General features: G+C 29.9%; 1 protein-coding gene across 1 annotated transcript in view; it reads right to left on the bottom strand.

Moving 5' to 3' along the window:
• Positions 1–2,925: 2,925 nt before the first annotated feature.
• The window catches only part of LOC129949367 (metabotropic glutamate receptor 2), a 60,684-nt gene continuing 39,077 nt past the window's right edge, over positions 2,926–24,532 (bottom strand). Inside the window, exons 10-17 of the mRNA XM_056060772.1 lie at positions 20,660–20,793; positions 20,380–20,570; positions 20,081–20,215; positions 18,620–18,782; positions 13,197–13,410; positions 12,902–13,053; positions 8,425–8,605; positions 2,926–7,495 (exon numbers count right to left, since the gene is read on the bottom strand). Of these exons, the coding sequence (XP_055916747.1) occupies positions 7,098–7,495; positions 8,425–8,605; positions 12,902–13,053; positions 13,197–13,410; positions 18,620–18,782; positions 20,081–20,215; positions 20,380–20,570; positions 20,660–20,793 (1,568 nt within the window). The 3' untranslated portion in view covers positions 2,926–7,097. The remainder of the gene's footprint in view (positions 7,496–8,424; positions 8,606–12,901; positions 13,054–13,196; positions 13,411–18,619; positions 18,783–20,080; positions 20,216–20,379; positions 20,571–20,659; positions 20,794–24,532) is intronic.

Consider the following 24,532-nt stretch of genomic DNA (forward strand, 5'->3'; position numbering starts at 1 on the left):
TGGTTTGTTTTGTTTAAATTTAATTGTTCCAATGTTTGGTGCAAAATATCTCGATACGATTATCTTTATTAATGGCTTAAAGTTGAAATGCGGAGTCTAGTCCGGAATTTTGTCCGAGTCTTTTTATATCTTTATTGGGCTACCCGACTTTGCAAAATATTCGAATTGGAATCAAACAAAAAAAGAATAATGGATATTTTCATCAACACCTAGGGGACTGTTAAGGCAATTAGTTCGGTTACATCATCCTCTAGTAAAACAGAGAACTCTTTTTTATTTCGAAGGTAAGGGAAATGAAGAACTATCTAACATAAACGGGGAATTTTCATGGCTCGTCTTAGTGATAACAAAAGAAGATTCGAAAAAGATTTATTTTATATACATAAACTTGAGGACTACAGATACTGTTCTGTGGAATATAATAGAGAACATATTATGTAAAGGTGTATTTAAAGCTTAACAATCTATTGTGTTAGCAATATCCACATTTTGTATGATTCGATTTTGACGACAAGGTAATTATAATTTAAAAAAATATCGAAAAACTATTAAGGAGCCGAAGCTTTGTAATTAATATATTAATTGTCTCAAAATAAAAAGCAAATTATTAAAATTTCAAAAAGTATTTAAATAATTTAAATCTTGTCATTGTTTTAAAAAGTTAAAGTATTGAAACGTTAATTCTTAAAAGATATTTCACTAGAATTCCGTTCAAAAATAGAAAAATATCTTCCAATTGGTTTTAATACCATACATTTTAATTTATTGAGCATTTTAATGTATATAATGAGCAAAATAAAAGCTTGACCAATAAACTAGTTTACTACTTAAGCTCTTTAAAGAAACATCTCAATGTTTTTAAATTCTGTAAAATTTGTAAGAATTATATTTATCTCCATAGGCGCAACGAAAAAGATAATTTTTGACTTGTTAGTTTAATACTTACGCTTCTTAAAGAAATAACTCAAGGTTTTTTGAGTTTTTTAAAAATGATAATTTTTGAATTACCTACAGTGCTCCCCTCCAAAAAATAAAGCTAATTAAATCAAAACCATATTCTTTTGGCAATGACCTAAAGGTCCTTAAAATTAGGAACTTTAAAAATAGGTAGTACGTACGTTAAAAAAAACACCTATGGCACTCCCACCAAAATAATTTCTTGTCCGAAATCACTCGAACCAATTTGATTCAAGAATTAATTCAAAATTGTTAAAAAATAAAGATCTAAAGCACATATGGAAATCAATGGTGGAACAATTTTTCCGGGGCTCTTCTTAATTGTTACAGAGATTGGTTACCTAGAATTGATTTAAAGTATGAAAAGTGTTCAAAAAATGTTTCCGAATTTTGATCATAGGGTTCCAAAAATTGGGAACATTGTTAGAAAGAACTATAAACAATATCGGGATATAAAACCTGTCTTTTTGGGTATTAAAAAAAACTTGGAACAGCGGGGAACAAACCGGGAACAACACTCAAAATCTTCAACATCCAGTTTAACCTTCATATTGTTGGTTGATTCGATTCGAATACAGTAAACTTGGATAAGAGGTTCTCGCTTAAGTGTCTCGAACCTCCAAAGTTACCTGTAGCAGCAAAATTCCAATGATTTTACCTTCAGCTAATTTACCTTTACAGTAAGATGCCTTTTATTTTGTCAATAAAAAACACAAAACACATACGAAAAAGTGCCTTTCAAAACGTTTAATTTAACATCATGCTTTTATGAACATTTAACTGTACTGTATAAGCTTTACCAGTTTTCTTTCCCATCCTTAATCCTTCGCCTTCTAACTAGAAAGTGTCATGAGGCATCAATAAATAAAAGACATTTGTAATTCCTTTTTATTTGTTATTATTTATTTTATTTTTAACATTTACAGAAACATTCTTTGGGCTTGAATGAAATTGGTATCATTTTAATTTGCATTATTATTATATTATTATTATTATTATTATTATTATTATTATTATTATTATTATTATTATTATTATTATTATTATTATTATTATTATTATTATTATTATTATTATTATTATTATTATTATTATTATTATTATTATTATTATTATTATTATTATTATTATTATTATTATTATTATTATTATTATTATTATTATTATTATTATTATTATTATTATTATTATTATTATTATTATTATTATTATTATTATTATTATTATTATTATTATTATTATTATTATTATTATTATTATTATTATTATTATTATTATTATTATTATTATTATTATTATTATTATTATTATTATTATAATTATTATTATTATTATTACTATTATTATTATTATTATTATTATTATTATTATTATTATTATTATTATTATTATTATTATTATTATTATTATTATTATTATTATTATTATTATTATTATTATTATTATTATTATTATTATTATTATTATTATTATTATTATTATTATTATTATTATTATTATTATTATTATTATTATTATTATTATTATTATTATTATTATTATTATTATTATTATTATTATTATTATTATTATTATTATTATTATTATTATTATTATCATTTTTATTATTATTATTATTATTATTATTATTATTATTATTATTATTATTATTATTATTATTATTATTATTATTATTATTATTATTATTATTATTATTATTATTATTATTATTATTATTATTATTATTATTATCATTTTTATTATTATTATTATTATTATTATTATTATTATTATTATTATTATTATTATTATTATTATTATTATTATTATTATTATTATTATTATTATTATTATTATTATTATTATTATTATTATTATTATTATTATTATTATTATTATTATTATTATTATTATTATTATTATTATTATTATTATTATTATTATTATTATTATTATTATTATTATTATTATTATTATTATTATTATTATGTTTATTATTATAAACTACAGTTTACATTTAAGTAATGATATATTAGACACGATAATCACGAATTTGAGTCATATGTATCTGTGCTAAGTTTGCGTTCAGTGTCATAGCAACTTAGTTGCTTTTATAATTTGTACTTTTATTAAAAACAACCTTACAACATAAAATTAATATTCGATTAATAAAGAAGACTTGTTTGCAATGCAGTTAATAATATTCTCAAATTTAAGTGCATTGTATTCTATTTTCTTTTGTTTACATAAAATGAGTTTTTCTTAATTAGTAATTAATTAGATTTAGTACATATTTATAACAAACACAAAATAAAACAGTTATTTTTTAGATATAGGTTTTTCGGAATTTTCATTTGTGGGTTCTGGGCTCTGGGAACACAAAATGAACACCTTCCAAATTTAATCACCATTTGTTAATCAACACAAATCACAAATGTTCGTGTTGAGAATAATAATTGAAGTTACAGAAGGGATATCCACAAAACGAATGTTAAAAAAAAATTCATAAAACTAAGGCTTGTAGAATACTAATTGCGAACCCAATTTTAATCAATTTATCCCTTTTGAAACTTTATTATTAGACGTATTTGATTTTGAAACTTATATTTAAACTCAAAACACTGTTGAAGTTTCGACAATGTAATTGCATTTATTTAGTAACTAACTAATCTTAGTTTCTATTTTCTTATTTTTAGATTAACCCAGTAAAAATTGATTTAAATGGCTAGTAAAGTTTGTTACATTATTAAATTGTATTAAACTATTCGAAAAAATCAAGGAATATCACATTTTATTCTTTTAATACATATAAGCATTTTGTAAACTATCATATATAGCCAATTTTTGTATGTATAGATAATATATATAAGCTAAGAACATCTATGCCACAAGCATTATCTATAAGTCATATTTTTTAATTATTTTAACATTGAAAATTTAAAGCTCTGCAGGCTAACGCATTTATTTATTATAAATTATTAAAATTAACAACATTAGAAAATAAATTGTAAAATTTTACTAATCTGATTACTGCAATTAAAATTGAAGTACATATGAATGAAGTTGCATTGAACTAGATCACTTTTGAAGTCGAACTGATTATTTGGTTAGAATTTTGTTCTGGGAAACTGTTAAACAATACTATTAATAACGATCGAAGTAAAGCAAACACAATGTAAAAAAAATTAAACCTTTTTCCACCTTAATATCTCGAATAAGTGTGCAAGTAAGGCCACATATTCCTCTTTAATGTTGGTGATGGAATACCAACATTTCATCGGTCCTTTCGCGGTGCACAGATTAATAATTCCTCTATATGTCATTATAGACGCTCCGCAACTATTGCCAAAGACTATGTATGTATATCTAAATTAAAAGTCTCATCGTCTCCGGAGCCTTTATATTTATACTTCTATATGGAGACCGAATGCGTATAGAAAGCGTCTAAACACACTGAAAGAACTCTTACAAAAGTACTTAAACAAGCTCACTAATAAATTGGGTAAAAGCCTGTATTACGTATTGGTCATAAATTGTGGCAGCAAACCGCGTCTACCTGAAATAATGAGTCATTTTTATTATGCAAAGCGAATCACTTTTATGCGGAATCTAACACAAACTTCATGGGTGAAGAGGAGGTGGAGGAGGAGAAATAGTTCCTCACTTTCAAATCTGTTCTAACGGCCACACAGTGTCTAATAATTTCAGTGATGTGAGAAATCTCGTCATTTATTGTCTCGAAATTATCTTTTCGAGTAGTGAAGATCCTTTATCGATGTGATATCACAACAGAACCAGCTGTTGGTCTAAGTTTGTTGGCTTTTTCAGACAGCAGATACTTTAACCTTCTCATAAGTATCTTAAGGTAAATGTAAAGCAATGGAAGCTATTGCAAATAATTTGTCTATTATTTGACAGTCACAATTATGTGTTAGCTCCAAACGATGATATAGACATCTGTTGACTTGATTGAATAAGTTTTCAATAGATGAAGCTGTGTAAAACTTCCAAACGTTTCATATAAGCTACAATTTAATAGAATAACCCCTATGAATCCAACGGGATTATGCAAGATTTAAACGGCAGTGATAAACTTTTTGGTGGTGCTCTCTTACTTTCGTCAAGTGATTTACAGAAGACCTTACCGGATATACATCGCTCTACTTCCGCGGATAAAATGGCGAAATGTTGAAACGCTTCGATTGGCCATAAGCTTGCGCGTACTATTGTAAAATGATCCGTCACAACAAATATTTTCTGAACAATTACTAGATATCGGGAACGATAATATAGAACTGCAACCAAATACGCAATGCATTAAACTGCCACACAATTTCTGCAATGTTTTTCAGGAAAAAACATCAATTGATTCAGATTATTACTTCAATTACAACTGGACTATTTTGGCATCCAAAAATGTGGATGTTGACGAAATTAACTTTCAGATACAACAGTTGTTACCGGGCTATCTTTTAAATCAATCGATACTATTGTTAATGAAAATGATTGATAAATGATTTTAAAAAAAAATCAGTCAAGGTGGGCATGTTTTTTTTTACAAATGTCATGTATGTTAAAAATGATGGCGGTGCCCATGTCTGATGTTCTTCTACCTTTATATTTTTTAATTCCTTAATAAAAGCTAACATTTCTTGTGTTGTTTTCACATATGAACGCAAATCAGCGAAAAATGTTGCAATGCTGGAAAAAGTTTTAAATATTGCCTCTTATACTCAGAGAATTGCAAAATAATTTGAATCGAATTTTTCATGCAGAAAAAACATTTTAGATACATTTGATAATTAAGTTAAGGGGATTTACATGCATAACTCTCTAAATAATGTTGGGGACTATTTTAGACAGCAATATATCTGTTATTACATTTTGTTTTTCAAATTTTATTTCGTAGTTTTGACAAATTAATCATTATTACTTAAATGGCATTTGACACTTAAAGTCCGAAAGCAATTTAGAAGCAATATGAAAATAATAATACAAAATTAAAAGTAATCATTGGTAAAAACAAATCATTTTATAAAAAAAATAAAAATTAATAAATCAGATGACGCGACAGTCCTTAAAGGTCTAGTGACTTAAAACTCTCAACTATTACTTTGTACGAGTCATGTCAGGGAACAAAATTTTTAGGTGGCACAGGAAAGGATTGAAAATAAGACCTTTCACATGACAGTCTACGCACTTAATACCAATCCACGGGTATCGATTGTTTGTTTGAATAATTAAAAAAATGGATTTGATTTTTAAAAGCACATCATTTCTAAGTAAGAAAGTCGTGAAATCTTCATGGAACATGATTTAAAAGTAATCTGAGATATTAAGCCTTAAGTCGGCGTCAAAATGTCTGCAGTTCATAGAGCAAAGACGTGGTTTTATTAAATTAAATTGTTTAACACATGACCCTGTACATTCCTATTTTGTGCAATGACGTTATTAATTACGGCCGCAGATATTTAAATGTAGGGTTGTTATAATGATCGGTCCCTGCGGATTTGATCCACTGCTTTTTGGTGCCAAAATAGCATATTGTAGTTTTTTTTTCAAAACTGAATTAGGTAATCTATAATAATGTTTGCAACTACATACTTATGTATCGAGAACGCTTTTCGCTTAAAAATAAGAAAACATATTTTTTAAACTTGTGCTCACAAAGCAGTTCCGAAATTACAAAGAAAGCCATTTGGCTAAGAAATAATAAATAGGCCTACCAGAAACTTAATTAGCATGTAACGGTACAAAATTAATATCAATTATAATTTTTACAATATTTAAACTTTTGGAAGAATATATGTATTTACATTTTTACAATTGCTTTTTCTTCTTTATAGCTTTGGATACCTTTCACTTATGTTATGTACATATGGTGATGGTATTCAGCTTAACATATGTTATTTGTTCACATTTTTCATATAAAAACAACGTTCTAGTGTAAATTGTCTTAAAGTCCTCTAACTCATTAAAAATATGTTACATGTTACATTTTGTTCCTCTATCTTGTTTACTTAACAACATAACTAAAGTTTCTATACGGGAATTGCATGCCGCTTGGCGTTCTCAGAACAACCGTTGTCGTCAGCTTTATTTAGCTCACAATCTTGTTTTCCTTCCGCTTCTGCATTGCTAGTTCTGTTGATATCGCCTTGCTATAAGCTTGTTGCTATTACATTATTTTCACTAATTGTTGTTGTTGCTGATATCGTGTGAGTTGGGTTTGTTTGGTCTTTTGACGCATGGTTTTGATTCACTTTTGACTCTACACCATCTTCAATGGGTGAAGACTTTATAGGTTGATTTTGATTGCAACGGTTGTTGCCGTTACCGTTACTGTTAGTGTTACTTTTTATTTTATTATTATTTATCACCTCGTGTTCTATGTAGTTATTGCGATTTAACAGAACTTCATTCAGGTTTGGCACAATTTGATCAACAAAAGGAATATTTTGGTAGGTGTTCGTCAATGTTGCGTTTGTAAATATGTTTGATAGAGCGATAGTTTGTGTTGCCATTTCGCAGAGTTTCACAGATGTTAGTTTAGTTTCGTCTGAAAATATTAATATCAGAATATGTATATTAAAGTTGTGATAATTTTTAAATGTTTGATTAAATAAATTAGGTGGCGCTACAGTACGTCGAGAACTAGGGCCTAGGGCTTACAACTCTCAACCATTCCTGTGTTCGAGTAATGCTGTGAGGAATAGAGGGGACCTACAGTTTTAAGCCGAATCCGAACGGCTAATTTGAGAAAGTACTTTTCATTATAAAATTACTCTTGGAGGATTTGTCAATTCCTCGCAAGAAGCAGTACCATTGAAAGAAAACTTAAGATGGCACAGAAGAATCGAACCCAAGACATCTGGCATGATAGTCTTACACACTTGCCATCACGCCATCCACGGGTACTGATAATTTTTAAAAATGTCATTCGGTTCGGTTTTATGGTTTTTGCAATTTTTGTTGTACTTATGCTATAAAATTGAAATTAATTGAAGCGGACGTATTTATTATTTATTAACCTTTATTTATTTTATTGCATTTTTCAAGTTAATAATGCCATCAAATAGTTCGACTTCCAGTATTTTGAAAGGAAGGTTTTAAAATATAGAAACTATGTACCTTAAAGTGACGTAACGCATTTATTAAGAAAAAGTTTGATGTTTGAGATGCCCTATCAACAACGACCTGTTGGTATGTTAAAGGAAAAAACATATTTCAGTAAAAAAACTTTTGGATCGAATTAAAATAAAACATTCGGAAACCTAATAAGTATACATAAACATTAAAGAGCTTAAGAAACAAAATTAAAAAAAGCGTAATTAAACTTGTTAACTAAAGAAGATATAAACGCAACATAAGATTGAACTACAGTAAGGTATTGTGATATTTTTCTATGCACCATAAGATCTTGTTTGCGAAATTTGTTAGACTTGTTAAAAATTTGTATTCGTAGGTATTTTGTTTTTGTAATCTTACCTATAGTTGTGGGTGTTATATGTTTTTGAATATTTTCCTCTTGGGCACATGTTGCAGCTGTTACTACAGCAGCTGCCATCATTGAAGAAGGACCTGTTCCAGTACCACGATGCATTCCATACCGTGGGGTCATCATGCTTTGACGCACATTTCGTTCTGGTCGGACAAGTATAATATACAACTGAAAAAGAAGACAATTTATATAGATTAATGTAATTTCATTTTATTAAAAAAGTTCTGTAAATAGGAACGTAATGAAGTCCGGAGTATGCATCAATATTCCAATATCTTAATTTTTTGCAAAATAATCTAGTAGAAAATTAATTTGGAGCAATTTAAGTAAGTCATTTTTGTAGGTTGTTATTTCTTTGCAAACAAATCTGTCAAATGGATCTCTTTTCCGTATAAGAGATCAGACATTTTTGTGAAGGTAATGTTATTATTTGGTCGTAAAAAATTGCTGTGATAAATATTGTGTCAGTTTTTTTAATTTAAAAAATCGTTGATTAAATTGATTCGATACTTATATTGTATCGTAGATATTTGGGATCAATCAATTTGTTCACTTATTTTTAAACTACTAGTATTTCTTTTATAAATTTCATTAGAAGTCCTTCTTGTATCTTTTGATGTTATTTATTGTAAAAGAAAGGTTGTATCTTTGGATATAGCCGAGGAAACAAAATATTCCGAACCTTTGAACGTACGTGCTTACACACACATACAAAATCTTTGATTTACATCCTAGGAACTGTCAAGAAATGACAAAATTTTCAAAAGAATGAATTGGAACGATTACCATAATTTCGTATAGAAATGTGAACAATTTGTTATACCTACATTTCTTTTTTTACTTTTTGAATTTTTTTTAATTCATATTGCATTTTAATGGGGACGTGATCTCTATTAGCTTTGTGACATTGGTTGGCGAAAAAAGATTACAACAAAAACATTAATCTAGAAAAAGGATTAAAGATGTATACAAGAAACCTAAGTTATAAGTCTACCACAAAAGTAATAAAATAAAATATCAAAATACGACAAGTTCTAAACTGAAAAGTTTCTTTATGAAATTTCTATAAAATTTTCATAAAGATTTTTTTGAAAATAACTTTTAAATGGTTGAGAAGGGGTCGCATTTTTAAGGAATTCCATCTTTATCAGGAGCCTTGTTGATTTTTGCTTTGTTTCTTATATTTGGTCAGCGATTAAAGGATCCGCAGTGAAAGTTGTAAAGCTGCAATTGATATAGGGAAGAAGCTTAAAGTGAGTGGCAATGGTTTCTATAGAAATAACCGCACCTATTTTATAGTTAGTTCCGTTAATTTCTTTCGCAATTTCCCAGAAGTCTTTTGGGTTTTTTGTTAGTCCTAGTTCAGCTGTTTTTTTATTATCATAAGCATATTTTGGTTCATACATAACATTTTATAACTTGCGTTCACTTCCAGATACCATCAGCTTCTTAATTAAAGATCTTTTGATGACGGCAGTGCTTTCAGAAGTGCAAACGATTTTTTCCAAGCTTTGTAGCAGTCATAGTCAAACCATTTTTGCTTAAATTTTAAGTTGGGTGAAAGTAATTTGTTATGCGTTGAATTTTGTATGTATTCAGCCAACTTACTAGTGAGAACTTCCAGCAGTTCTGATGAAGCGTTACTGTTTAAAAGAAACTCATCCAATGAATGTTGGTATAGGGTAGATGATTCATTTTTCCAGCAAAGTCGAGGTAATAGATTCAGATGGGTTTCTGTCGTTTGTGAAGTGTTCGCGATTTCTACTTTAATAGGCATATGATCAGAATACTGCTTGCACTGAACTTTAAAGTGTTTAAGCCGGTCAATTCAGTCATTATTGGCAGTGCAAAGATCGATGACAGATTTGCCTTGTCTTCCATTGAACGTGTAATGTCCATCCATACCACCTTGTGTGCAACCATTAAGTATTTATAGGTCATATAATTGTAATAGTTGTAACGTATCGAGTCCATTCTTGTTACATGTATATGACACATATTGACTTTTGTCTGTTTATTTCTATATAAAATCACTGGGTTGGTCATGTTATTTGTTGTTGTAATTTTAAAATTCCCAGTTCTTGCATTGAAATCTCTAATCAATACTACACCTTCTGCTGGTTAGTGATTGCAAAATATCATACAATTTTTCAAAGTCATTGCTCCACTTGTTACAATTAATATAGTACGTGATTTACTAGAGTTTAAAATGAATTTATTTTTTCACAAGGTTACATCGAAGCCCTTTTTTAATAATAGTGATAACGGTTTCTAAGTGATTACTAGCTTAAACTAGATGGATTTACTTACCAAGTTTTAGAATACTAAAAAGCAGATAACACATAATTATCCGTCCTTATAAAAAAATTGCTTTGATAATCGAAAAATAAATTCATGGTAAAACTAAGTAAATTTAGAAATAGTTGAATTTTTAGAACTCATTAGTTTAGGCGGTAGACTTATTACTAAGGTTTTTTGTATACACCAAAACTTAGCTCTTTTTTCAATTTGTTGGTGATTTCGCTGCGTTTTGTAAAGTAATATTTGCCTGATGAACAATTTAAAATTAAAAATAAAACTTTTTTTCGATATACTAATGCTCTACTAATTACTTAATTTAGTTTTCACTTTCCTTAACTCATAAAGGATTCCATAGCTGAATTGTAAAGTTTCCTCTTTGGCTTTTTTGTTATCATCTACATCCCACACAATCTTTTAAATTATTCCTATAGACAAAACTTAGACTTACATCTATATTTCTGCAAAGCATAAGAGTCACACCAATTTGTATAACAATGGTTCTCTCTTATCCTGTCATAATAGAATAATCTTCTTGGTTTTTCCCAAATCTCCAATCAAATGCTAACCACAATTTCTTGATTTTTTCCCTTCTTCCACAACATCAGCTAACTCTGTGAGAAATTTCTGTGATATCGGGAAGTGTTTTTATATTTTTTTTTTATTTTATTTTCTTCATTCAGTCAATTTAGGTTTTTTTGGGATTTTGCGCTTTTTAAAGTGCTGCATCTCGGAATCTCTTTTGTCTTCGGAACTGAAATTTGGTAAGACGCATATGATTGATAGTAAGATAGGGATTATTAACCGATTGAGATTGTTCCTGCAAATATGTATAGTAGTGCTAGTACTTGATCGGACACTTCCCTGCCCTTTGATCATATAGGATTCAAAAAGAATTCTGTAGATATTGAAAAACAGGAACAAAAACCAGAAAAAATAATACAATAAAGTTCAGCAGATACTATAACAAGTGATGTTCGCCGAGTGTTAACCCATTGGGTAGGTAATTAAAAATAGGTGTACAGTTAAACCGAAACAAGTGTTACCTTAAATGACTGTTTTGAAAGGCTCATGTGCTTATTGACACTTATCTCTATATTTGACACTTGTCAGTATTTTTAAATGAAAAATAAAAATAAAAATTGTTATTAAATCTTAACCAGTATCGTCAATAAACAAAGATTCATATTTTGATAACTTTTATTTAAGTAGCAAACTAATATCAACAAGTATTTCTAAAAAAAATAAAATCATAAACTGTAACGAAATCAATTTATTTTAAATTATTTTAAAAATATTTAAAACTGGGTTTATATTAGTTAAATGTAGTCTTAATGTATGTACAGCATCAAATATATATATATTTTTTAAATTTATATTTATTTATTTTAATACTCAAGAACAAATTTATCAACAGTCTAATTTCTGGTTTCCAATCATAAAAAAGGAAAAAACGCAGGAAAAAAAATGGTGTCATACCAATATAGTTTGTATTCCTTTAAAAAATATTTAAAGCAGAATGTTTCTTAAAATACATTTTATATCCCATGTCTTAATTGTGTACAGCAAGACAATTATTGAAACGTTACATAACCCTTGTGTTTACCCGAAAATGATATATTCAAGATACTTCCCCATCACTAATAAAAACACACAAAATTAACATACCAGAATCGTACCACGACAAAAGAGGAAGTAGCGTCCCGGCATTGACTTTGAAAGGTAGTTTTGAACTCAACAGTTCAACACGCAATATTCATTGATTTTTTAAAGGAGTGATAGGCGGGAATTTGTTACGAGGGATTTGGATATGCTGGGTTCCAGTTTGCAGGGTTTTGTTACGCGGCAACTTCTCATGTGGAACCTCCCAGCCAACTCGAATAAAATAATTCAAAACAAAATGTTTGTTTGCGTGTCAAATAATTTAAAGCCAAAAGCTCTATTGCTTTACATTCTTGTATAATCCCAAGAACTTCAGATAACTTGACTTTAATTTCCTAGCATTTACTTAAAGAAAACGTCAACAGAATCAAAAATCCTTAAAAATGATTGGAATTTATTTTAATTTCCGACCTTTTGCCAAGGGTGGCATCAAAAAGCAAAACAAAAATTTGTTAAAAAAAATGATTTATTACCTACTTTTCTATTTATATCATAGGAACTTACCTTTGGTGTAAATAAACACGCAATAGTCACACTCGCTGACAAACTTATCGTGACTGACATCGATGTTATCCTCAGGGGGACGTGATTTGCTGTTCCAAAATACAAAGGTACAAATGCTAACCAAATGACACATGTCGTATACATCGTGAAGCCTGAAAAGGAATCATATACATACATCATCAGCAGTCATTCGGTTTAATATAATATATTTATAAAGAAGACGAGGAAATCACTGTCATTGAATCACTAATGGAAACCAGCTAAGACGCAAATTACTAGTAGGTACTATACTTACCAATATGTTTAGATTCGTTAAAGGCTTCTGGTATTTTTCTAGTTAGCACTGCATAAACAGTGCAAATGACAATTAGAATAATTGGATAGAAGAATGCTATCATGTAAGAAGCATCTATATACGAATCACAGACGAGAAGATTGTCCTCTCTTGTCGGGTAATGGTACATAGCGTGCGATGGTGCAATTATCATCCAAACTCCATTTATTAGAATCTGTAAATACGAAAAAGGAATCCTAGTATTTTAAGGAGATATTTAAGCTCAAAATATGAAAATTCTTATTGCATATTAAATTGTTTTAAGTTTGGTTTTTTCGCCCAAAACCATTTAGCCGAAATTTAAAATGTCAGACAAAACAATTTTATTAAAATTTTGATGTTGTACGATTAAGGCAAAATTACGGAAATTTCAAATAAAAAAGAGTTCGGTTTTACTGCCCAATAAAATAAAGACAAAATATTAAAAATGTGATAACAGCAAAAAATGGTTCTATCGTCCAAAAACTTTGTCCGAATAAAACACCACTAAGCAAAAAATAAATTTCAAATTGCCCAAAGCATTTTTAGAGTTACGTACAGCTTAAATGGCCAACTGTCATATCGCCCAAAAAATGTCATGTGTTTCATTATTTGGACATCCTGACAATATTTTGTTATTTTGGGCACTACGACATTTTGTGTTTTAAATTCTATCGGCGAAAAAAAAGTCAGATAACCCAATAACTGGGAACATCAAGATAGCGTTACTTGTATGTTTGGCATTATTTCACGTTCAGAAAGCTAAATAAGGCGAAATTTTAAAGTGAAATAAAGAGAAATAGTTTTCTCAACTTAAGGATTTGGCGTTTGTGTGAATGCAAAGTTGGTTTAAATCCAGATTCTTCAAATGTAAAATATACTTCGCATAGATTCAGCTTCGCACCTGCGCCCAAGTAGAGGGGTTACAGGGGGTGGCTTGACGCCCATACATACCCCACTGTTTATATGAGTCTTACAGACCAAACACCGACAAATTTTTGGGCTTTATGACATATCTAAATTTGGGTATTAATCTTGAGCTTTGAGACGTTTTCTTAGCGAAATTCCTATTTTTAACTTTTTGGGCTTTGTGAACAATTTTGGGCAACTTTGGACTATTATAATCTAGGCGAAAAGTTCAACGTCGAGGTTAACGTGAAACATCTATTGAATTGCGAAAAGACTTATTAAAGTAATACAAATACTTTTTCGTTAAATCTCAATGAAATGAGAAACGAATAATGTTCCAAAATTTCAATTAAAAACTAACAGAATTTTGCAATTCAGAAGAACTAATAAAAATATGAAATATGAAGGATTGGGTGGATGCCATGGTTAAGAAAGTTTTCCATACCACTGTCTTTACTGATGGGTCAAAGATGGAGTGTGGGGTTGAATCGGGAATCTTTGCCGGTTCCTTAAATGTCTTTTCGTCTTTTAATCTACTTGACTTTACCTGTGTATTTCAATCTAAATTATTAACAATCAGAGAAGTATGCAAAATACTAAAATCAAACTAAAAATAAAATAGAAACAAGGCTATCTTCACTGACAGCCAGGCGGCCCTAATGGCTATCAGTTCAGGATGAAGTATGCAGGCTCAATATCAACCTTCGTGTCACCCTTATTTGGGTTACGGCAAAATGAACAGGCTGATAAGCTGGCTCGGCAATAATCGGCCTTTTATTGCGAAATAGGTCAATATTCCATTTGGAGCTATGAAGTGCGAAATGTCCGCAATTTTTCCAACCGGAGGTGGAACAGACTTACGGACTGTAATATAAATTCACGGAGATATGACCTACCTGAGTACAACAAAAACCGTAATTAGAGTCACTGGCCGATAGAAGAGAATGCATATGTCAAGCATCAGTGATGTACTTAACAGCTAACAATTTTAGAAAGCATTTTTAAGACAAGAATATATTAGAGGATTTGTCAATACCTTGCAAGAAGTAGTGGGCGCTTTAAGCTGCCTTGAAGTCTATAAAAAAAGGATTAGGCACCTACATTTTTCACACGATTAAGGTACGCCTTAGGAATATTTTCCGCGAATATCTCGACATAAAAAAGTTGACATTTCAATTATAGATTTTTTTTGTACACTTCAGAATTTTCAGAAAGTAGTTAACTTATAGCAAACGATCAGAGGCTCAACATAAGTGCATGTGTTAGTTGTGAGTAAGAAAATAATTCAATTATAGCCTAACACACACACAAACTACAAAACATAAATAACATTTGATAAGAACTAATACGGAACAAACAACAAAATTAAGACGTTTACGATAGTGCAGCACTGATTCTAGGCAATGATCATAATCCTACCTTATGTAGATTTAAAACTATCGATGAACAATTAAAGTTATATAAAATGCTTATTCGACTTAAGGCTTCATTCTTCCAACAGTTAGTTCTATGGAACTCAATGTGTATAACATCAAACGCAGGTGATGAGTTCCGCCTCGGTAATTCAAATGTACACAAGATAGCAAATAAGGTGCATCAATTTCACCATTAATGGGTTGATGAAGAAATAATAAGTCATTATTAACACGCATTTGAAGAAGCTGAATAGGATGCTCATAGTGAGGCGGATCATAAAGAACATCCCAAGGAAGACCCTTTAGGGTAAAGCGAATACAATAATGTTAAATTGATGCTATACGCTTTCTATGAATTTCGTTATATAGGGATTCCATACCTGCGAAGCATATCCAAGATGAAGACGAACAAGGCAATTGTATAAAGAAAGAGTAACATAGGGATCATTGAACGCGTTTTATAAAACCAAGCATAGAACTTGCCTTATTGACAATAAAATTAATGTGATGTGTACATTCGAAATTGGAACAGAAATGAACACCTTAATCTTTAAATGTGGAGACGCGACAGAGTTTTTGCTGTGATATACAATAATCAAATACATTATACTGATTCGTTTTTTAGTAAAAGTAAACGTGTAGAGTCTTACAAAGTTAAAGGCAAGACTATTTTTCCCTAGCCAAAATGTGAAACTATCAATGTCGGCTTGTAAAAGAATACGATCATGGGTGGACGTTCTTTATGTCGTCAGCAAATATGAGAACTTGACTAGAGCGTAGACATGACGACTCGTCGTTAATAAACAGAATGAACTGAAAAGTGCCAAGATGGCTTCCCTGGGGAACACCAGATTGAGCAACGAAAATTTCTGAATGACAATTTCTAAATTTCCCCTCATAGGATCTGTTTTGAAGGTATGATTTGATCTAAGAAAGATGGTGGAAAACCAAGAGCCTTAAGTTTAAATAAAATAATTCCGTGGCTAAGTTGGTCGAAAGGCTTTAGAAAAGTCAGTCTATACACAGTCAACTTCATAACCTTGCGCCAAAGCGTTTGAATATATGTTTGCGAATGTGAAGAGGTTGATCTTTTTTTTCATAAAACTATGTTGCTGTTCGCAAGTGAGATTTTTACTCAAAACTGCTACACTTTCACAAACAACTTGTTCAAATACTTTAGAAATGCAAGAATGCTTTGCAATGGGCCTGTTGTTGCTTATATCCGACTTGTTACCTTTCTTGAAAATTGGTGTTAGAAATGACTTCTTCCATATGCTGGGGAATTTGCCTGTTTTTAGAGAAAGTTTGAATAAGAACGTAAGGGGTTCAACTAAAGCATTACTACACTTTTTTTAGTACTATCGGGGGAATACCATCAGGACCGGCCGAGAAGTTATCATTTAACACAGATAAAAAAGATCAAGGACCGTACTCTGTAGCACATGTATGTGACTACCTACATCTAGTTTGCGAAAAGGAGTGAAGATTATGAAAATATACTTCATCAACTTCTTCAGGGCTATGAACAAAGAACTCACGGAAATTTGTTGCGGAAGCGTTACAGATATCAACAGCTTTATTTAACGAAAGGTTCTTGTAAGTGAAGCTATCTGGAAAGCCATTTGGTTTTTTCTTTAAGTTCAAAAGTTTCCAAATTTGTTTAGGATTCTCTTTCAAAGAGGTGCCCATATCAGTAACATTAATAGCATATACAAATTTGAAAGAGACTTAAATTCGTTAAAGAGTTTAACATAAAAGGAGAAATTGATTGGAGTAAGAGATTTGAGGTAAATGCATTTCTTTCGTTTACCAAGGTTGGCTTAAGTTTGTATTTCTTGATTTCTTTTTAAAATGAATATTTCTTAAACAAATATTAAGGATCTTATGCAAATTTAAAACTGCTTCATCAATATTAGAAAATACTAACGTTTCATCAATTCCAGAAATAGTTAAACATTCAGACAACAACTGGAAATTAGATGAAATCAAAAATTAATAAGAAATTAAAGGAAATTATTGTGTTCAGGAATGTGATTAATTAATTTAAGAAAAATGTCCAAGTGAGTGATATTAATCAATATTAGTAATTCCTGATATATATTCTAGAACAATAGTGTTATTTGCGTCACAAGAAAATACTAAATAGCGAATCCGATTTTTTGAGTTCTTAATACAGCTTGTTTGCTGTTAGAAGAATTTTATCGAGAGAAGATCGTTCCAATTGGGATGAAGAGGAAAAGGTTTCAAGGCAGAATAAACATCTAATTCTTGGCTGAAAATTTCTGTGGCGGAAAAACTTGAATTAAGCCAAGTTTCTGTTAAAATGAATACGTCGTGTGGGAATTCTTTTTTCTGACTTTGTTACTGGGTCCAGACGAGATATAAAAATAATGTTTGGTTTCAAGCCAGCTTTGATAGGGATGGAATTGTTTGTTCCATTAACGGAGTGGCTATTGGAACCCGAATTTGACTAAAAAATTGGAGGTATATTGGGGGTTCCGGTGGGATCTGTTAGTATTGGGATGATGTTGAAATTAGTCCGTTTCGTTTTATTTTAAATAATATATCACTTATTAAACACCATTGATTTTGATTAAAATACTATTGGAATACAATTATATAACACAGTTAGTAAATAGAGGCAAAAAAACAACACTTGTTCAGCTTAATTTAACACTATTACAAATATTTGAAAATGATTAATAGTGGGCAAATAAAAAAAGATAGATCCTATAGAAAACACAGCTTATGATTATAACCAGTGCAACCACTTTTCGAAGTTCCTAAAATGACATTTTGGTTTACTAAAAAAATATTAACTTTAAAGGGCACTAATGAGAATTATCAATGTGGATTGTATCATAACCTCTTTTTGTTTTCAAGCTTTTGACATTTTAAAAAGTTTTTCTATTTAACATTATTATTTTTTCAATAATTAAGTTTGAAATTAAATTTAAAGGAATTAATCAATAAAATAGCGAAATATTGTAAAATTACAAATAATTAACTATTCATTTTTGGTTGCCACAGTTTCATACAGTAGCTATTAATTTTAGTGTTTTGAATCTTAATTTCACTTACCTGAATAAAAATAAGAATTGAGCAAATGACCAATTGCGATTTGGGACTTATAAAAGATGGTCTCTTTGCCGACTGTTTTCCAGCTTTGAATATCCTTGCAATGCGATTCGTTTTAGTAAGAAGTGCTGCATAAACAACAGTGAAGCAGAACCCAACACTAAACCTATTTTAAAAAAATGTACTTTTATAAATAGCGAATTATTAATAATAACCTCATTATAATATAATAAGGCCAGAATAGGTAAACTCCAAGCAGCACTTATACAGAAAAACTCATAACAAAACATTGACTCTTTCACGACTGTCAAGTTAGCACAACAATTTTCGAAATTATACATTCAATATTGGGAAACGTTTATGGTTATGACTATCAGATTAGCTCAACGAAAATTAATGCACAAAAACTATAATATACCTTATTAATCAACTGCACCTAACCCCCTCCTTAATTACTCGAAATAAAGTTTTATTTTAAAGTAGTGTTTTCAAAAATTAGAACGTCATTTCATTTCTGAAAAAAAACTCAATTTTTCACAATTTTTAGTGGAACATCCTTAGAGCGGTTTTTTAAAAATTAATATCTTATGTATACAATTTTTCAATTTGAGTTTAAAAAACTTTTTTGGTATGCAGTTGCTTAGAGCTCATATACTTTTTGCAGTGCAATTTCGTGCAGGAAAAAAATATTAAAATCAGTTTAAAATTAGTTCTTGAAGAAACTTAAAAACAAAATAACGTTTTTATGGGGTACCCTTCATGAACAATAAAAAAATATTTGTTTTATATTGAAAGAAGCTAAATTAAAACAAACATTTGTGGAAAAATTAAAAAAAATAAGAAAATTTTGATTTTTGACCAATAAGTTTGTTATTTTTAGTCTTAAAGAAATGAAAAAAATGCGAATCGGCTCAGAACCTTAATTTTGAAATATGTAGTGAATTGGCCAATGCTGTAGGGGCCAAGCAATTTTCTCGTTGGTTTGTTGTATTTTGTCTATAACCGTTATGGTATGATGGGTTGGGTACAATAATCCATTTTTAATCCCTTCAATTTTCTTAAAATCCCGATCCACTTTGCCACTACTGTGGGTTACTACCCACATACCTGCAGACACGGAGTCTGCTTTAATTGAAAGCTCAGGCCCCTCAGGTTAGTTTCCACTTAACTTGAAAGCTGTTTATAATTTTATTCGGTTGGCAGACCAAGATGATTTTTTAAAAATGTCAAGTTTTATTTTCGTTTTGATCTATACTTTCATACACAATATATATTTCCTACTTAAATTAATTAAATAGGTACGGTGTTATAGAATAATTTATTGATATTATGGTTTTGAAATATAAAATGCTTCATAATTATTGAGTCATTATTTTTAATTATTTCTAACCAAATTAATAAAACCAATCATTTCATGCAAAACATTACATTCAGATTTCATCAAAATCAAGTTGAAGAGCATACCTCTGTATAGCACAAACTATATTTGTTGGTTTAAGGACTAACGCAAACGTTACCGCATAGCACATAAGTATCCCAGCTAATAAGATGTAACTAAGCTCACGTCCGGATGCTCTTACGATTGGCGTATCATTGTGGCTTTATATGTTAACAAAAACAATCAAGCAGAAAAAGAACACACAAATTGGAAAGAAAATGTTATCATAAATGGTCTGGGAATAGATTAATTTTTGGTATAATAGGATAGAAATGGAATTAATACGTATATGTAGCAATGTTTTATGTTTTCTATAAAAACTTACCGCACAAAGACTCCCCCAACAAATAATGTCACTAAAATGCCAGTGGCACTAAATACCATCGCCCCAATAGCCCAAGCCGATTCTGGACGTAAATAAACTTCTGGCAAGTCACGGCAGTACTCTTTTGTCATATCCGGTAGTGTTCCCAAGGAGCAAGTCAAACACTGAGTCTCATCAATGGGATGCCGGATCTAAAACAGAAGGAAATTGGCATTGTTTTTTTGTGGGCGAATTATTTTTTCCGTAGATTCTGTGGCAACTTTATTGAAAGACAACTTACTTGGTATGTCGAACAATTGAAGCAATGCCAACAACAACTTTCACCTTCGACGTATTTTTTAGCCTGTCCTCGTTCGCAAGGGAGACTGCACACCGACTCTGGAGGTTTTGGATCCAATAATTTAAACTGGACTTCTGTAAATAATATTTCAAAATAGATATTTTATAGGAAAACCTTAAAAAAGTTAAATGCACAACTTCAATTATATATCATATAAAAACATGGTTTTGTACTGCTAAACAAATACAGCCATTTTCAAAAATATATCAAACTAAGAAAATTACTCTTAAGTCCCCATTCCCCATGGAAACAAAGGCAATCTTAAGTGTGTTTGTTTAAGAGATACAGAACTTTGAAATGGAATAAAACAAAAATGAATTTTTAATTTGACCTACAATTTACTTTATTCGAAAGATAATCTTCTTGCATTAAATATGGTTTATGGCATATTATATGACCGCCATTGCTGGCTGGAAAGTAGTCTTATCTGGAGGTCCAATTTTCGATGACTTTTTCAACAATTGTGTCGTAAATCGGCAATAACACTGCGAATGTGTCCCTTCAAGTGGTTAATCGTTACGGCTTATCGGCGTAGACTAGCGACTTCTCATATCCCCACATAAAATAGTCAAACTTTTTTAAATCGCACGTTCACGAGTCCGTAACGTGCAGTCATCAAATCTTCAATTGCGGCAATCTTGATTTGGACCATTCACTGAAACAACAATTAGCCAGGTGACCCTGTGGCTTTAATTTTTGAAATTCCAAAAAAAACTTAAAATAAATCACTTGACAACTAACAAAATGGCAGCTAATTAAAACAATGTTGCTGCTAACGAACTTGAAGGTGTATGTCAAAATACTTAAAAATACTGTCTGATTTGGATACAATTCTTTATTTCAAAATATTGTTAATAGGCTGAAAAATGCAAATAGTTTTATAATCTAAAGGAGGGCGTACTTTTTTATTTTATCAAACCGATATCTCCTTACAGCATTTTAAACTACAGTTGTTTTTAAACACAATAGTGCAAAATTTTAAACAATCTATGTTTAAAAATGTACTAATATGAAATTTGCTAAATACTTAGCTGTTTACTAGGAGAAACTAAAATTTTAAACCTTTCTTTTCTTTTTGCTAAATAGTAAATTGCTTTTTGGCTTTTATTGAAAAACTAGCATAAAAACATGTCTAAAAAGTGACAGTTCGTGAAAGTAAGCAAAACCAACACGCTTAAACGGACCTATTAAATCAAATTTTCAACTTTTGACTGGAGCAATTCATTTCTTACTCTTAGAAGAATATTTGTACAAATGGCGTATCGATTGAGCGAATTACTAAAAGTTAAAGTAGCCATCCCGTGATTTTAACTTTAGCAAATTATTAAAAGATAGTAAGATGTTATAACCGTTTACAATTAGGTTAATTATATTTTAAGTTTAATACATTTCTAAACATGGCCTCAACGTCTTAATAAATTATTTAAAATTTTGGCGCCAATATGGTCTTATGCATGAGATATCATACATTTGTGCTATTCAAGACATTTTGAATAATAGCATGTGTCTTTCTCATATTTTGTAGATTGTTTTTTCTTCTTTTAGATAGAGGACTTTAAATAACCGAATCTTGTGAAGCAATTTCTTAAGACACGGTGTTTTGTTAATGCTGCATTTTAAAATACAGTATTTTTAATTTACAGTATTTTCAAATATAGATTTTTGGTATATTAACCATCTCCCATTGCTAACTTAAAGATATTTTCCTTAAAAAAAACATCAATTACTACGAGCTGTTTAGTGCAAAACCTTTATTATATACCTATATATGTATATAAGCACAAGTTTTCGGTATGTAATTTTTTTTTAATTTCATTTTAAAATTTTACGTACTTGAAGGTACACATTAAGACCGAAATGATGAGCGTATAATATTTCTAAACTGAGGAAAACAGCAATTCGCAAGAGTAGTAATTATCTCTTTCTTTTCGGCGGTAGTGCGTTTTCTATGTTTGTAAAGTATATCCTACGTTTACAAAGTCCTTATTACTGTCCATAACTTTTGATGTTTTCAACAAACGTTTAGTTTTAAATGTAGTCTCTGAACGACAGCATATAGGTACTTGGTGTTACTCCTCCATGATGTACACGAAAGCACTACTAAAATAGTGCTTTGATCTTCTTTTAATGTCAATATTGCCTGCTGTGTGTTTAGTGTTGACGTAGGAGTTTAAAGAAGATACTGAAAAGTCGCATGATATAGCATTTTCTTGTATAATACCTACTCGTACCTTTTTTGAAATTAAATGATGTATCGTTAAGGTCTATCACCAGGGATACGTATACTAGGTTAGTTTGTTCCTATAGATGCAGTCGAACGAGGCTTTGAAATTGACGAAAAGGATGTAGGAAACGATGTTCTTTCAAAACTAAAAACAACACCGATATGGATCTATTGCTTGCAAAAAACACAAACCTTTGCCTTTTACAACAAGGGGATTGATAACTTTTTGGTTGAAGAAATCGCTCTTTCTTCAGAATCGAGTAAGCACCAAACCATATTAGTGCTTGACGCGAGTTCGTTCGCTGTACAAAATTTGGGGTGATTTCTGATCAAATTTGCCAACTGCATAGTTGATTAAGAATCTGGAGTTGAAACGAGAGTTGAAATTTATTTGTATTCATTGATTCGTATTTTAATTTCGCCATTAAAAATCAGATAATATATATTCCGAGCATATTGTTGAAAATAAAGCAAAAACTGTCTTTTCCATAATGTTTGTGTTACTAGTGTCTAAAAAGTCAAGGGGTTATATTTTATCAATTCGGGGATAACAAGAGATTTTATATAATTTCTGATTAAAATATGCCCACAGACTTATTGAATTGAAGGTTTAGTAAGAGAGTAACAAAGAACCCATATGTAAGTGATCCTATAGTCATCGTTATCATTGTTGGCATTTGGCAATCAAAATTTTGTTTTAAATACACAACTTCGTATTATATATTGTTGACTATTACAACTTCATAATAATTTCCAAAACGTTCGTGACATTTTACTCCGTCTTAGAATTTTGTTTATAAAAATTTAAAGCTGATCAACTCTAGAGTTGGGAAATCGCATCCTTGAGTAAATAAAACAAAATTACGAGATGTAAATAAGAACCCTATATAGCCATGTTTTTCATTACTTCTCAATTTGGAGGAAACTCCCAAGTTGGTTATTCTAGAGTTGACATCAAAAAGTTAAATTTTGTGTTCACTGTTTAAAAACTCAAGAGAAATTATGTGTGTTTCAATATTAAGTTTTAGATTAAAGTTACGCTTGTTCGTTTAGATTAAAAATATATAAAAAGTTAATAAGTCATGTCTGAATAAAAAGTTGCTAAAAGCAGCATGGAAGTTATTGTCACACAGTTCAAGAGCACTTCACCTGGCCAGGTCTATCAAAAAAAAAACTTCCTAGTCAACGGACGGCAGGTGGATCCACGGGTGGCGGTCTTGGAGGTATGAATAAAGTCTTAGACATTAAATTACTTGTCCAACCTCCGAACTTATTCTATGAGCATTTTTTAAAGCATTTTAAACATTTTGTCTACTTCTATTATTAAATTTTCAATTACATTCCTTACTCCATACTAATATGGTCTCCTTCTATTAATAAATAATAGGTATACATATACATGGTATCTTACAATGGTTAGCACAATTTTCATTAAAAAGTTTTTAATTTTGCCCCCTAGCAAAAACGTATCGTATACGTATATAATTTAATATAATTATATATACATACATAGAATTTAAATTGATTAATGTTTGTATCCAAACAAACTTTTTTCGCTTTGCAGTAGTGATGAATACTTGTTCAGATGA

This window comes from Eupeodes corollae, chromosome 3, assembly GCF_945859685.1.
Source record: "Eupeodes corollae chromosome 3, idEupCoro1.1, whole genome shotgun sequence".
Taxonomy (NCBI): Eukaryota; Metazoa; Arthropoda; class Insecta; order Diptera; family Syrphidae; genus Eupeodes; species Eupeodes corollae.